Source organism: Lynx canadensis, chromosome X (genome assembly GCF_007474595.2).
Source record: "Lynx canadensis isolate LIC74 chromosome X, mLynCan4.pri.v2, whole genome shotgun sequence".
NCBI lineage: Eukaryota > Metazoa > Chordata > Mammalia > Carnivora > Felidae > Lynx > Lynx canadensis.
The window spans coordinates 56,232,341-56,248,617 of record NC_044321.2 but is presented as its reverse complement, the minus strand read 5'-3'; the positions used below and the strand labels follow the sequence as shown (position 1 = coordinate 56,248,617).

Below are 16,277 nucleotides of genomic sequence, written 5' to 3'. Positions count from 1 at the left end.
TACCATTTTAAATTGTTAAATAGGGGCGCCTGGGTGGCTCAGTCGGTGAAGCCTCCGACTTCAGCTCAGGTCACGATCTCACCTTCCGTGAGTTTGAGCCCCGCGTCGAGCTCTGGGCTGATGGCTCAGAGCCTGGAGCCTGCTTCCGGTTCTGTGTCTCCCTCTCTCTGCCCCTCCCCCGTTCATGCTCTGTCTCTCTCTGTCTCAAAAATAAATAAACGTTAAAAAAATAAATTGTTAAATAATTTTTAAAATTATATATTCTTCATTTTCTTTATGGTTGTTCTTGGGCTTACAATTATACATCTTAATTTATTAGAAGCTACTTCAGATTTATATTAACTTTCAGTAAATTACAGAAGTTTTACTTCTATATTGACTTGATTCCCTTTTCTCTTTTTTTGCTATGCTCATTGTACATGTGCCTACATATATTTAAACACTCAACAATACATGGTTATAATTATTGCTTCATATAATTAGCCTTCTCATCAGTTTTGGTTTTCTTCATTTATTCCTGTAGATTTAAGTTAACATTTGGTCTTATTTCCTTACCCTACTTATATCTTTATTCCCACTCATTTCTTTGTGTTGTCATAGTAAAAATATATTAAATACATAATGCCCCAACAATAAAATTTTATAGATATTTATGTAGCTGCTTTCTAAATAAGGGAGGAAATAAGAAATATGTAGTCATATTGTCTTTTATAATTATTCAAATAATTGCTAACACTTTTCTTCATATGAATTCACATTATTTTCTGGGGTCATTTGCTTTCAGCCTGAAGAATGTCCTTTTGTATTTCTTGTAAGGCAGATCAGCTAGCAAGAAATTCTTTCAGTTTTTGTTTATCTGGGAATGTATTTAGTCTTCTTTTGAAAAATAGTGTCTCTAGATATAGGATTCTTAGTTGACAGTTTTTTCTCTTTAAGAACTTTGAATGCGTCATCCCTGCTTTCTGGCACTGATAATTTGTGATAAGGAGCCAGCTTTTAATCTTATTATTTCCTTTTAAATGATGAGTCATTTTTCTCTAACTGCTTTCAAGATTTTCTCTTTATGTTTACTTTCAGTAACTGGACCATGATGTGTCTGGGCATGGATTTGTTTATGTGTGATCCTCCTTGGAGTCCATTAAACTTCTTGGATGTGTAGATTATTGTTTTCCATCAAATTTGGGAAGTTTTCAACCATTATTTCCTTGAATATATTTTCTATTCCTTTCTCTTGCTTTTCTCCTTCTAGTACTCTCATGCATATGTTATACTGAATGATGTCTCACATGTCTTTGAAGCTCTATTCTTTTTTTCCACTCTTTTTCCCTGTTTGTTCTTCAGATTTGTAAAATCACTATCAATCTATCTTCAAGTTTATATATTCTTTTTTATTGCCTGCTCAAATCTATTTTTGAGCCTCTCTAGTGCATTTTCCATTTCGGTTATTTTACTTTTCAACTTCAGAATTTCTACCCAGTTCTTTTATAATTCCTGTCATTTAATTGTTATACTCTTATTTTTAATTTTTTTAAATGTTTATTTATTTTGAGAGAACTTGAGTAGGGGAGGGGCAGAGAGAGAGAGGGAGACACAGAATCTGAAGTAGGCTTCAGGCTCTGAACTGTCAGCACAGAGCCCAATGTGGGGCTCAAACCCATGAACCGTGAGATTATGACCTGAGCCATAGTCGGACGCTTCACTGACTGGGCCACCCAGGCGCCCCTTAATTGTTGTACTCTTATTCTCTGTTTGCATCATTGTTATCATGCCTTCCTTTAATATTTTAAATATGGTTTCCTATAGTTCTTTAAAGAACTATATGTTTATAATGGCAGCTTTGAAGTATTGAAGTGCAATATCTGGGACCTCTCAAAGGCAGTTTCTGTTGCCTTCTCTTTATCCTCTGTATAAGTCACACTTTACTGTTTTATTGCACGTATTGTAATATTTTGTTGAAAACTAGATTTTTAAAAAAATTTTTTTTCAATGTTTATTTATTTTTGGGACAGAGAGAGACAGAGCATGAACGGGTGAGGGGCAGAGAGAGAGGGAGACACAGAAACGGAAACAGGCTCCAGGCTCTGAGCCATCAGCCCAGAGCCCGACGCAGGGCGCGAACTCACGGACCGGGAGATCGTGACCTGGCTGAAGTCAGACGCTTAACTGACTGCGCCACCCAGGCGCCCCGAAAACTAGATATTTTGGATAATATCTGGCAGCAAGTCTGCATACCAATTTCTCCCCTTTCTGGAACTTACTGTTCTTTTTATTGTTCATTTATTTATTTGGTCATTTGACTGGAGTAATTCTGTTTATTTTTCTCACAGTGTGTGACCTATAATGTTCCTGCTCAGAGTTTTTCCCCTTGTTTTTGTCTTTCTGTGGTTTTCTAGGCTTCACCTCTGCAGCCACATAAGCCACTTGTTGGTCAAAGGTTGTATGTAAGGTCCCTTAGCCAGTTAGATATTCACTCTTTCCTGTTGGATGTGTATTTGACTTAGAGGTTGTTTTCATAGTTCAGTGAGTTTATTATTTTGCTCTCCATTCAGCCAGGGGCTAATAGCTAGTAGGTTATTTTTCTGATCATGCCTGAGAGGGCAGTCTTGGGCATGTGCACAACCTCCCAGACCCTCAAATATGAGTGCAATATGATTTTTGAATAAAGACGTGTTTTAGAGAAGTTTTAGGTTTGCAGCACATTTGAGAGGTAGGTACAGAGATTTTCCACATGCCCCCTGATCCTGCACATTCATAGCCTAACCCTAATCAACATCACTCACCAGAATGGTACATTTTTTACTAAGAATGAGCCTACATTGACACATTGTAATCCCCCAACTCTATAGTTTACCTCAGGGTTCACTCTTGTATATTCTACAGGTTTAGACAAATGTATAATGACATATATCCACCATTACAACATTTTAGTATCATACAGAATAGTTTCACTTCCCTAAAAATCCTCTGTGCTCTGCCTGTCCATCCCTCCCCTTTCCCTAAACTCTATCAACTACTGATCTTTTTGGTCCCGATAATTTTGCCTTTTCTGGAATGTTGGAATCATATAGTATATCATTTTCAGATTGGCTTTTTGTTTTCACTTTGTAATAATGTTTTGTGTTTCCTCCATGTGTTTTCTTGTCTCAATAGCTCATTTATTTTTAGTGCTATATAATATTCCATTGTCTGCATGTTCCACAGTTTATTTGTCCATTTCCCTACTGTAGGACATTGTGGTTGCTTCCAAATTTTGTCAATTATGAATAAAGCTGCTATAAACGTCCACGTGCAGACTTTTGTATGATCATATGTTTTCCGTTCTTTTGGGCAAATACCAAGGACCGTGATTGCTGGGTTATGGTAAGAATATATTTTGTTTTGCAAGGAACCACCCAACTCTCTTACAGTGGCTGTATAATTTTGTATTCCCACCAGCAATGTATGAGAGCTTTATTACTCCACATTCTCACCAGTATTAGGTGCTTGTCAGTGTTTTAGACTTTGGCTATTCTGATAGGTGTGTACTGGCATTTATTTTATTATTGTTTTAATTTACATTTTCCTCATGACATATGATGTGGAACATCTTTTAATAGTCTTATTTGCTGTCTGTATATCTTTTTTGGTGAGGTATTTGTTAGGAACTTTGGACCATGTTTTAATTGAGTTTATTTTTTTTTACTGTTGAGTTTTAAAAGGTTTTTTTTGGTATATTTTAGATATCAGTCCTTTATTATATGTGTCTTCTGCAAATATTTTCTCTGAATCTGCGGCTTATCTTCCAATTCTCTTGATACTGTCTTTCACAAAGCAGTTTTATTTTTATTTTTTACTTTTTTACAGATTTTATTTTTAAGTAATCTCTATACCCAACATGGAGCTTGAACTTACAACCCCAAGATAAAGAGTTGTATGCCCTACCAACTGAGCCAGTCAGGGACCCCAGGAAGTTTTTAATTTTAATGAAACCTAGCTTATCAGTCATTTATTTCATGGATTGTTTCCTTGGTATTGTATCTAAAAAGGTATCACAATACTCAAGATCATCATCTAGGTTTTATCCTATATTCTAGAAGTTTTATAGTTTTGCACTTTTCATTTAGATCTATGATCCTTTTTGAGTTAATTTTTGTGAAAGATGTAAGGTCTGTGTCTGGATTCTTTTTTCGTGGGGGGAGCATGTTGATGTTCAGTTGTTCCATCATCATTTGTTTGAAGAGACTATCTTTATCTTTGATCCATTGTATTGCCTTTGCTCCTTTGCCAAAGATCAGTTTAAGGTATTTATGGGGGCTCTCTATTCTGTTCTACTAATCCATTTGTATTTTCTTTAGCCAATTCCTTGATTACCATAATAATGCACTATCTTGATTGCTGTAACTTTATAATAAACCTTAAAGTTGTGTAGCTGCAGTCCTGTCCTGCAATATTGTATTGTCTATTCTCATCTTTTGCCACTTCATATAGACTTAGAATGTTGAACCAGCCTTGCATACCTGAGATAAATTTCACTTTGTTGTTGTGTATAATTTTTTAAAATTATTTTTTGGATTTGATTTGCTAATATTTTATTGAGTATTTTTACATCTGTGTTCATGACATGTATTGGGTCATAGTTTTCCTGTAATGTCTGACTGGGGTAATGCTGGCTTCATAGAATGAGTTAGGCCGTATTCCATCTGCTTCTGTCATAAAGAGATTGTAGACAATTGGTATAATTTCTTCCTTAAATGTTTAGTAGAATTTACCAGTGAGCACATCTGAGCTTGGTGCTTTCTGTTTTGGGATATTGTTAAGTTTTTATTCAATTTCTTTGGTAGATAACGGCCTATTTAGACTGTTTTTGTGTGAGTTTTGGCTGCTTGTATCTTTTTTTTCAAACATTGTTAAAGTTTATTTTGAGAGAATGAGAAAGTACAAGTGGGGGAGGGGCAGAGAGAGAGGGAGAGAGAGAGAATTCGAAGCAGGCTCTGCACTGTCAGCAGAGCCCGATGTGGGGCTTGAACCCATGAACTGTAAGATCATGACCTGAGCCGAAGTTGGACCTTTAACAGGCTGAGCCACCCACACTCCCCTGCTTATATCTTTCAAGTAATTGGTCCATTTAATCTAGGTTATCAAATTTGTGGGCACAGAGTTATTTAGTTATTTATAGTATTCCTTTATTACCCTTAAAATTTTCATGGTATCTGTAGTGATGTCCCCTTTTTCTTGGTTTGGGGTTTTTTTTTTTGTTTGTTTTTTACGATTTTTTAAAAGTAATCGCCACACTCAACATCCCACTCACAACCTGATGATCAAGAGTCACAAGCTCTACCAACTGAGCCAGCCAGGCGCCCCTCATTTATGACAGTAATAGTTTGTGTCCTCTCTTTTTTTCTTAGCCTGGCTAGAGGCTTATCAGTTTTACTGATAATTTCAGATACCAGCTTTTGGTTTCATTGATTTTACTCTATTAATCTCTGTTGATTTCTTGTTTTCAATTTTATGATTTCTGCTCTAATTCTTTTCAGTTTTTCCCTTCTGCTTTCTTTGGATTTAATTTGCTTGTCTTTTTGTAGTTACTTAAGGTGGAAACTTAGATTATTGATTTTAGATCTTCTTTTCTAATCTATATTTTCAGTGATATAACTTTTTCTTTAAGCACTGCTTTTGCTGCATCTCACACATTTTGATAAGTAGTGTATTCATTTTCATTTAGTACAAAATATTTTTAAACTTATTTTGAAATTTCTCCTTTGACCCATGTGTTATTTAGAGGGGTATTGTTTAATCCCCACATATTTTGGGATTTTTCAGTTATCTTTCCATTATTTACTTTTAGTTTAATTCCATTGTGGCCTGAGAGCAGACATTATATGATTTCTATACTTATAAATTTGTTAAAGTCTGTGTTATAGCCCACAATGTGGTTTATCTTGGTAAATGTTCCATATGAGTTTGGTAAGTATGTGTATTTTGTTGTCGTTGGATGTAGTAGTCTATAGATGTCAGTTATATCCAATTGATTGATGGTGTTGTTGAGTTCAACTATGTTCTTACTGTTTGTTTTTTTGCCTGCTCTATTTCTGACAGAGTGGTGTTGAAATATTCAACAATGATAGTAAATTCATCTATTTTTCTTTGCTGTTCTATCAGTTTTTGCCTCACACAGTTTGATGCTCTGTTAGGCTCATAACACATTAAGAATTGTATGTCTTCCTGGAGTTTTGACCCTTTTATCATTATGTTATGCCCTTCCTTATCCCTAATACTTTCCCTTACTTTGTTTTGTTTTTAATTTTTTATGTTTTTATTTTGTTTTTGAGAGAGAGAGACAGAGCACGAGCGGGGGAGGTGGAGAGAGAGAGAGGGAGACACAGAATCCAAAGCAGGCTTCAGGCTCCAAGCTGTTGGCACAGAGCCTGATGCAGGACTCGAACTCGCGGAGAGTGAGATCATGGCCCAAACCGAAGTCTGATGCTCAACCAACTGAGCCACCCGGGCGCCCCTCCCTTACTTAGAACTCTGCTCGCTGAAATTAATATACCTACTCCTGCTTTCTTTGGATAATTTTAGCATGGTATATTTTTTCTTTATCTGTTTACTTTTAATCTCTATGTGTCTTTATATTTAAAGTGGTTTTCTTTTTTTTTTTTTTTAATTTTTTTTTTCAACGTTTATTTATTTTTGGGACAGAGAGAGACAGAACATGAACGGGGGAGGGGCAGAGAGAGAGGGAGACACAGAATCGGAAACAGGCTCCAGGCTCTGAGCCATCAGCCCAGAGCCCGACGCGGGGCTCGAACTCCCGGACCGCGAGATCGTGACCTGGCTGAAGTCGGACGCTTAACTGACTGCGCCACCCAGGCGCCCCTAAAGTGGTTTTCTTATAGACAACACAGAGTTGGGGTATATTTTTTGATCCACTTTGACAGTCTGTCTTTTAATTGGTATATTTAGACCATTGAAATTCAAAGTGATGATGATATTGTTGGATTAATATCTACAATATTCATTACTGTTGTCTGTTGCCTTTGTGCTTTTTTCCTACTGTCATTTGTGGTTTTAGTTGAGTATTTTCTATGATTCCATCTTTCTCTCATTAGCATATAGGTTATACTACTTTTTTTTAAAGATTTTAGTTTTAAGTAATCTCTATACCCAGCATGGGCTCAAACTCACAATCTCGAGATCAAGAGAAGCATGCTCCACCAACTGAGCCAGTCAGGCGCCCCACTTCTTTTTTATTTTAACTTTTTTAGTGGCTTCCCCAGAGTTTGCAATATACATTTACAATTAATCCAAGTCCACTTTCAGATAACACTATACCACTTCATGAGTAGTGTCAGTATTTTGTAAGAATTCTTCAGAATTCCCCCTTCCCATCCATTTGTATCATTGCTGTCATTTATTTTACTTTATTCTAAGCATATATATATATACATATACATATATATAGCTTATAAATAAGCATACATAATTGAATATATTGTTGCTATTATTTCAAATTGTTTTCTGTTAGAAAAATTAAGAAAAATAAAAGTTTTTATTTTACCTTAATTTCTTCCTTCTTTGATGCTCTTCCTTATTTTATACAGATACGAGTTTCTGACCTGTATTATTTCCCTTCTTTCTAAAGAACTTCTGTTAACATTCTTTATAAGGCTAGTCTACCGACAACAAATTCTCGCAGTTTTTGTTTATCTGAGAAAGTCTTTATTTTTCATTTACTTTTGAATGATATTTTCTTAGGGTTCAGAATTCTAGGTTGGTGGTATTTTTCTCTCAACACTTTAAATATTTCACTGCATTCTCTTCTTGCTTGCATGGTTTCTGAGAAGTTGGGTGTAATTATTATTTTTGTACTTTTATAGATAAGGTATTTTTTCTTCTAGCTTGTTTAAAGATTTTTTTTCTTTATTTTTGATTTTCTGTAATTTGAAAATGATATCCCTAGGTGTAATTTTTTTTTTTTTTGGTGTTTATACTGCTTAGTGTTCTCTGAGATTCCTGGATCTGTGGTTTGATATCAGACATTAATTTAGGGAAATTCTCATTCATTATTGTTTCAAAATATTTCTCCTGTTTCTTTTTCTCTTTTAACTCCTTTTTGTATTCCCATTATACTTACGTTATAACTTTTGTAGGTGTGCCATAGTTTTTGGATATTCTGTTCTGGTTTTTTTTTTCAGTCTTTCTTCCCTTTGCTTTTTTGTTTTCAAGGATACTCATAGATTGTTTCCTCAGCCATGTCCAGTTTATTAAAAAGCCCATCAAAGACATTCTTCATGTCATTTACAGTCATTTCTAGTTCTAGCAATCCTTTTTGGTTCTTTTTTAGAATTTCCATCTCTTTGCTTACATTGCCCATCTGTCTTATTTTAAATTTCTGGACTGGGGCGCCTGGGTGGCGCAGTCGGTTAAGTGTCCGACTTCAGCCAGGTCACGATCTCGCGGTCCGTGAGTTCGAGCCCCGCATCGGGCTCTGGGCTGATGGCTCAGAGCCTGGAGCCTGCTTCCGATTCTGTGTCTCCCTCTCTCTCTGCCCCTCCCCCGTTCATGCTCTGTCTCTCTCTGTCCCAAAAATAAATAAACGTTGAAAAAAAAATTTTTAAATTTCTGGACTGTTAATTCTAATATCCTTGCCATAACTGGTTCCAGTGCTTTCTCTGTCTCTTCAAATTGTGTTTCTTTTTGCCTTTTGGTATTCCTTGTGATTTTTTCTTGATAACTTGACATGTTGTACTGGGTAAAAGGAACTGCTGTAAATAGGTCTTTTTTTAAATGTTTATTTTTGAGACAAAGAGAGCCAGCATGAGCAGGGGTGGGGCAGAGAGAGAGGGAGACATAGAATCTGAAGCAGGCTCCAGGCTTTGAGCTGTCAGCACAGAGCCCGACTTGGGGCTCAAACTCATCAACTGATGAGATCATGACCTGAGCCGAAGTCAGATGCTCAACCGACTGAGCCACCCAGGCACCCCTGTAAATAGGTCTCTACTAACATGGTGGTTAGGTGTTGGGGAGGGTAAGAGTTCTATAGTCCTGTGTTTAGTTCTTAGTCTTTTGGTGAGTGTATGCCTCTGAACTGTGAACTTCACAAATATTTACCAGTTTTTTTTTTTCACTCCTAGGTAGTATAGCCTGGCTAGAGTAGTCTAGAGTTGAGTGTTTCTCTTCCCCAGGTCAGTTAGTCTCTGATAATACCCCAGGAAGTTAGACACTAGTTAGTTTCCCTTGAAGGCAGGCCTTGTTAAGAACAGATTGGTTCCTTATCATCAATTCCTGACAGAGCCCAAGAGGATTTTCTTTGATATTTACTGTGGGAATCTTGAGCTCCTAGAGGTAAATCTGACAATATTGTCTGTATCCCCCTAAGACTATGTTTTCCTGGAGTTTTAAGTTCTCAGACTTGTTCACAATGAACCTCCAGCAATCTGTCAATTATAGTTCACAGTTTCCTGCCTCAGCACTGGTTCCCTTGGCAGTTTCCACTGGTGAGTCCTTCCTGTGGTAAGCCACAGTTCCTTGTATTTGCCAGTCCATCTCTCCAATGTGGGGGCCAGTGGTTTGCCCTTTGTCCTCCCCTCTCTTAGGGATCCAAGAAGAGTTGTTGATTTTTTAGTCTTTACAGCTTTTTACTTGTTAGGATGAAGTAGTGACTTCCAAGTTCCTTACATGTGGAACTGAAAACTGGAAGTGTGATTTGATTTTTAAGTTTAGCTTCCTTACCATTACCTTGGATCAGAGTAGTTAAATTTTCTGCATTTGGTAAGAGGTTCTACTTAAGTCACTTGAGCCACTCAGGCCCAGGGTTGTTTTGTTTTTTTAAGTAGGCTCCACTCCCAGTGTGGGGCCCAACTGTAAGGCTTGTACGTAAGCATGATCCTGAGATCAAGACCTGAGCTGAGATCAAGAGGATGCTTAACCGACTGAGCCACCCAGGCGTCCCAGGCTTAGGGCTTTTTGCTGATGTATATGTGTGTGCCTTGAGGAATGCTTTCTAGTCTGCCTCACATATCCTTCTGGTTGCTCCTGAGGGGGTGCAGCTAGAGCATATGCATAGCCTTCTGTATCCCCAGGGATGAGTGTGACCTCCCACATTATTCTTCTTGGCTATCCTTTTCCCCTGTTCTCTCTGTTAAAAATCTTTCTGGTCTGCTATTTCACTTGTTGCTACTATTACCACAGAGCTACCAACCCCCTCTTAAATTGCTCACTACCAAAATTTCCCTTGTTTTTGACAGTGTCCTCAGGCAGGAACTTTTTGCTTCATTCCAAATAAGTCAGTCCTCTCAAGCATAGATGCTGAACTCTTTTTTCTTTATTGCCTGTTTCTTCCCCTGGGCAGAACCTGTGTGCCACACCACTGGAGTTGGTAGGGGGAGCATGGCTTGCTTCTTTTGGTAGCATCCACAGAGTGGATGTTGGGGAGATTGGTAACCGCTGATCTTCTTAGCATGCCCTCCTGGCATAGAACCTCTGCTTAATGAGTCTGGTTGAAGGTGATCAGGGTATCAGTATTCTTGACCTGTCACACCTAGGGTAAGAGTCCTTACCCTGAGAGTGAAAACTGGGTGGGTAAGGGAAGATCCTGTCCTCTAATTGTGCCTGACCAGAATAGCACTTCCACAGCACAGGCCTGGAGAGGATAAGACAGGCTAGCAGTCTGCCCCTCCTAGGTGAAACCATAGCCTAGGAGTCTAGGAGCTGGAGGGAAAGGGAATTACTACCTTCTTGACAGCACCCATCTGGAGTAGTTTTCATCACAGGGAGCTGGTGTGGATAGAAGCAGATTGTGACTCAAATGACACAGACTCTCACTGTTCTTACTGAGATTTAGTTGTTGTTGTTTTAAAGAAATGTTTTTCCATTTGCCATATGCCCTTAGGAAAATTCCCAGAGACTTTAACTGGTTGTTTTTTTAATTGATTTTTCCAGGCAAATTGTTGTTTCACTGGGGAGAGGGTCCAAGAGCTCCTTATACCACCATTGCAGAAGTTTTGTCCTCATTGGTTATTTTAAAAACTGGAAGTAGGTTTAATATACCAAAGGAGACCATTCTTTGAGATAGAGCTTAGAATAACTAGGCTCATGTTGTATTCTTGTTAGTGATCTGAAAACTCAGTTTGGTAATTTTGAGTCTTTTAGAGTTTTTTAAAGGGAGTATTTCAAAGTAATGTCTTCAATTTAGTTCAGCTCACCAAAATTTTACTGACATCCTTCCTTGGAATACCAATTTTATGGTGAATAATCTTTGTTTTGCTTTTTAAGTTTTAGGTTTTAAAACCTGAGGCTCATATTAATGTATTATTTGTGATTATTGGAATGTCCCATAGATAATATGGTTTGCTAATTAAAGCATAGACTGGAAATCAAATTTCACTACTCCCTAACCCTTCACTCTCATTTTCAGTACCAATCTAGGAAATATTAGAAATCACTTAACTGCTAAATTGGTCCATTCAGCTGCAAAATGGAACTAATAGTGCCTCACAAGGGTGTTGTGAAGCTTAATAAATATTGCTAAAGCATTTGTTTCTGTGAAAACTCCTGTATTTGTTTTATTTTAAAAATGTATTCGTATTTCTTAGACTTTAAAATGTGCTCATTGAATAAGAGCTTATGTACACAAGTGAACTAGTTTAATGCAGCAAAATACTATATATGTAGGACATCTATATAGGAACAATATGGAAAAGAACAATAATATGGTATTGATTTATTGGCTATACATCCTGAGGAAATTGTGTTTTTTTTTACAGCTTGAAAGAATTGCTTTATATAATTGATATTCCTATATTAATTGGCTAATAATATATTGTAGTGCGAAATAGAAAAGTTGGAATACAGTCTAATTATACCATGTCTTCTTAGTGATACATAATCTTAAAAATATAATTTGAAATGAACATGTATTTTTTTCCCTTTTTTTAATGATAGCCAAAGCTATGATATTGGGAAGATGGATAAGAATACTATTGGGCCAGAAATGCTGGTAAGGATCACGTTAAATATTGCAGAAGTAGGTTGAAGAAATACATTTTATGTTATTGTTACTAATTATAATAGTCTATCACCCCTTTTTGAGTAGATTATCCTTTGGGCACATCATTAATATCTTAGTACATTAGTGTCTATAAAATTACATACTAATAGAATCTTACCTGTATGGTAGATTCTTATACCCATGAGTTAATATATGTAAACACTTGGAACAGTGTTTAGGTATGTAAATTTTAGATTTTATTATTGCATGTTAAAAATATAGATTTTCCCCTAACTACCCATATAGAATGTGCTTGGTATTTTAATATTTAATCAAGTAAAATATGATTAGGTAAGTAAATCTGATGTAAAAGTAATTTAAAATATATACCATAGCAAAATGGAATTTTGTTTGAATATTCATCTTTCCTTCTTATCATTACGGTATATCAATCAAAATATAACTGAATACCTATGTGTATCTAGCAATGCGATAGTTGGGGACTAAAAGAGAAGTGTGAAACATGACTTCTACCCTTAAAAAGCTTCTGTTTGAAGGGTACAACTAATAGAAATGAATATAATGGAATATTATTCAGCCTCAAAAAGGAAGGAAATTCTGACATATGCTACAACATAGATGAACCTTGAGGACAGAATTATTTTTGTTAATGTTTATTTATTTTGAGAGAGAGAGAGAAAAAGTATGAGCAGGGGAGGAGCAAAGAGAAAGGAAGAGAGAGAATCCCAACCAGGCTGCAAGGTCAGCATAGAGCCTGACACGGGGCTCGATCCCAAGACCCTGGGATTGTAACCTGAGCTGAAATCAAGAGTCGGATGCTAAAAAAAAGTTACAGAGAGGGAGGGAGGCGAACCATAAGAGACTCTTAAATACAGAGAACAAACTGAGGGTTGATGGGGGGTGGGGGAGAGGGGAAAGTGGGTGATGGGCATTGAGGAGGGCGCTTGTTGGGATGAGCACTGGGTGTTGTGTGGGAACCAATTTGACAATAAATTATATTTAAATAAAAGAGTCGGATGCTTAACTGACTGAGCCAGACCAGGTGCCCCTTGAGGACAATATTCTAAGTGAAATAAACCAATCACAAAAAGAAAAATATTGTATGATTCCATTTAAGTATCTTGATGTAGTCAAATTCATAGAGACATAAAGTAAAATGGTGGTTGAAGGAGTTTGGAGGGAGGAGAACATGGGAACCTATTGTTTAATGGATACGGAGTTTCAATTTTGCAATATTAAGAGTTTTGGAGGTATGTGATGGTAATAGTTGAACAACAGTGTGAATATATTTGATACTACTGAACCATACACTTAAAAAATGGTTAAGATAGTCAATTTTATGTGTATTTTAGCACAATTAAAATAATAAAAGAATTGTTATAGTGTAACATGGAATATTATATAGGAATGAGAATAAATGAGCTACAATAATTGCAATGATATATTCTCACATACAATGTTGAATAAACAGAGCAATTTATAAAGTAGTACATACTGTATGATTCCATAAATGTAAATGCCAAAAGCAAGTAGAGCTAAAGTGTACATGGTACTGGAAAACAAGTAATTGGTTACTCTTGTTTGGAAATCATGTCAAAGAGAGTCTTGAGGTGAACCTGTTGCTGTTAATGTTATGTTTCTTGATTTCTATGTTGTTATCATACACGTGCTAACTTAGTGAAAATTCAGAGCTGTACTGTTGAGATTTTTGAACTTTTTTGTATGTATTGTATACTTCAGTTAAAGTTTCAAAAATAGATTTTAAAAACTAGCATAAATGAAACAATTGGGAAAAATAAGTGATAAACTGTGTGGTACAGTAAAGGGAAATATCAGGGTTGCCAGAGCAGTTGAAGAAGCTTTCTGGTAAGAAGGCCATGAAAAGTAGATGGGGTCCATACAGTGAAAATGGAGAAAGAAGAGAATACCAGGCAAGGGACCAAGATGAGATGATGTCTGGAGGAGGGATTAGGGATGGAAGACTACAGTAGTTAAGCATGATTGAAATGTCATATTCATATGGTGAAGTATGGAGAGGTAAGATCATGAAATAGATTATGAAGTAGTTTTTCTTTCATGCTAGCAGCACTTTATTGAAGTATAGTTTATATATACTAAATTGTACAAATCTTTTTTTTAATTGTACAAATCTTAAGTGTACAGCCTGATGAATTTTAACATGTCTAGATAGTCTTGTAACTACCATACAGATCAAGATACAGAAATTTCCATGACTCTCAAAAGTTCCCTTGGCCCTTTCTGGTTAATAGCCATTTATAGCCCCAAGATAAAACCACTATTCTGGCTTCTGTGGCTGTCGATTATTTTTGTTTTTTCTTGAACTTTGTATAAATGGAATCATATAGTATCTACTGTTTTATGTATGGCTTCTTTTCCTTACATAATGGTTTTGAGATTCATTCATTTTATTACATCTTTCTGATTATTTGACTCTTTTAGTATTATGAAATAGTTACAGGTTTTCTTAGAGATGCCATATTTACTCTACAAAAGCTCTGGGGAGTTTATAAGTTGAGAGTTGTTCCATAATAATAATAATAATAATAATAATATTAAGTACATTGTGTACATCTTATTGATCCATCTTTTTGAATTTAAAAACTCAGAAATAGGACACACTAAGTACCATTTCTCTAGATTTACAGAGCTCTAATATGTTAAGATTATCTTTGCCTGGTCCCAACATCCTCATTATATTTAGAGGCAGATTCTTTAGTGAAATAGAGCTCCTTCTTTCAAAATCTAAGTCTGTAGTTAAATATATCAATGCTGGCTAGAGTTATTCCCCTTATCAATGTAAACCTAGTTGGAGAAACTGACTTATTCAGGAATACATTATTAATTTTAAAACTTAGCTGAGTTAGGAGAGGTCTTCTTTACAGGAAAGTATATGAGTCACTATTAAAATGAAGGTATGTGTGCATGTGTGCTCTTGGTCCAATTGGTTAATCTCAAGTAGGCTGTAAAGTATTTGAGAGAAGGATTGTGTCTTTCTATTTATCTCTTTTGATGAAGGCCTAATGCAGTGCTACCTATACAATAGGTGGGAAGATGATTAAATTGAATATTGCTGTGCTTTAGTTTCCTTTATTTTTAAAGTGAGAATAATAAAGTACTTCAGTGCTAAAACACTGTTAGGAAAATCATTATATTAACACAATTGTATTAAATTGAAATAAGCTGTTATAAAATTCTTACAGTATTTGATGTGGGCAGCATAATGATGAGACGTAACCCAAGACTATGTGGTTACCTAAGGAAATGCTATTTCATAACAATGACTTAAGTTTGAGAAGATGCCTGTCACTTTGTAAGTGCTAGGCAGCTGTTGTATTGCAATTTAACCCTCGACCGAGTGCTTTTTCTATTTTTAATTCTAGGCTAAAGTTCTTCGGTTACTAGCCACTGCTTATTTGGATTGGAATGACAGAGAATATTGTGATAAGGCTCTCCATGCTGTAAACCTAGCAAACAAGGTATGAAAGGTTTTTAGTTTTGCATATTAACTTAATGAATTTTTAAAGCTTTGATTCACATTTTGAAATCTAGTTTAGCCATTTGCTTCAGTATTCCTGCTTTTTTAATTTATTTGCTCTTTATTTTTAAAAAAATTTTTTAACATTTTAATTTATTTTTGAGAGACAGAGACAGAACACGAACAGGGTAGGGGATATAGAGAGAAGGAGACACAGAATCCAAAGCAGCCTGACACAGGGCTCGAACCCATGAACCCGGAGATCATGCCCTGAGCCAAAATGGGACGCTTAACTGACTGAGCCACCAGGCACCCTGCTCTTTATTTTTTTATGATATACAGATTGCATTATAATGGAAAATTAGAAGTAAAAAAGAAAATGGTGGTATTTTTTAATGTCTATTTTTGAGAGAAAGAAAGAGAGTATATGTGAGCCAGGGAGGGGCAGAGAAAGAGGGAGACACAGAATCCAAAGTGGGCTCTAGGCTCCAAGCTGTCAGCACAGAGCTCAACGTGGGGCTTGGACCCACAAACTGTGAGAGATCATGACCTGAGCCAAAGTCGTATGTTTAATGAACTGAGCCACCCAGGTGCCCCCAGGTGCCCCTTGGTGGTATCTTTTATATTTAGTAAAAAATAATATATAATTAAATTGCCTTGACTTAGTGACAATTCACAGATGATACCAGGTAAAACAAAAATGCTTCTCTCATATTAAGAGCCCTACATTTTTTTTTTTCCGGGTGATTGCCAGAAGGGAGGTGGGTTGGGGAATGCGTGAAATCGAGTGAG

General features: G+C 36.2%; 1 protein-coding gene across 1 annotated transcript in view; it reads left to right on the top strand.

Moving 5' to 3' along the window:
- The window catches only part of TEX11 (testis expressed 11), a 230,554-nt gene that overhangs the window by 43,362 nt on the left and 170,915 nt on the right, over nt 1-16,277 (top strand). Inside the window, exons 9-10 of the mRNA XM_030304808.1 lie at nt 11,923-11,977; nt 15,391-15,486. Coding sequence (XP_030160668.1) covers nt 11,923-11,977; nt 15,391-15,486 — 151 coding nt within the window. The remainder of the gene's footprint in view (nt 1-11,922; nt 11,978-15,390; nt 15,487-16,277) is intronic.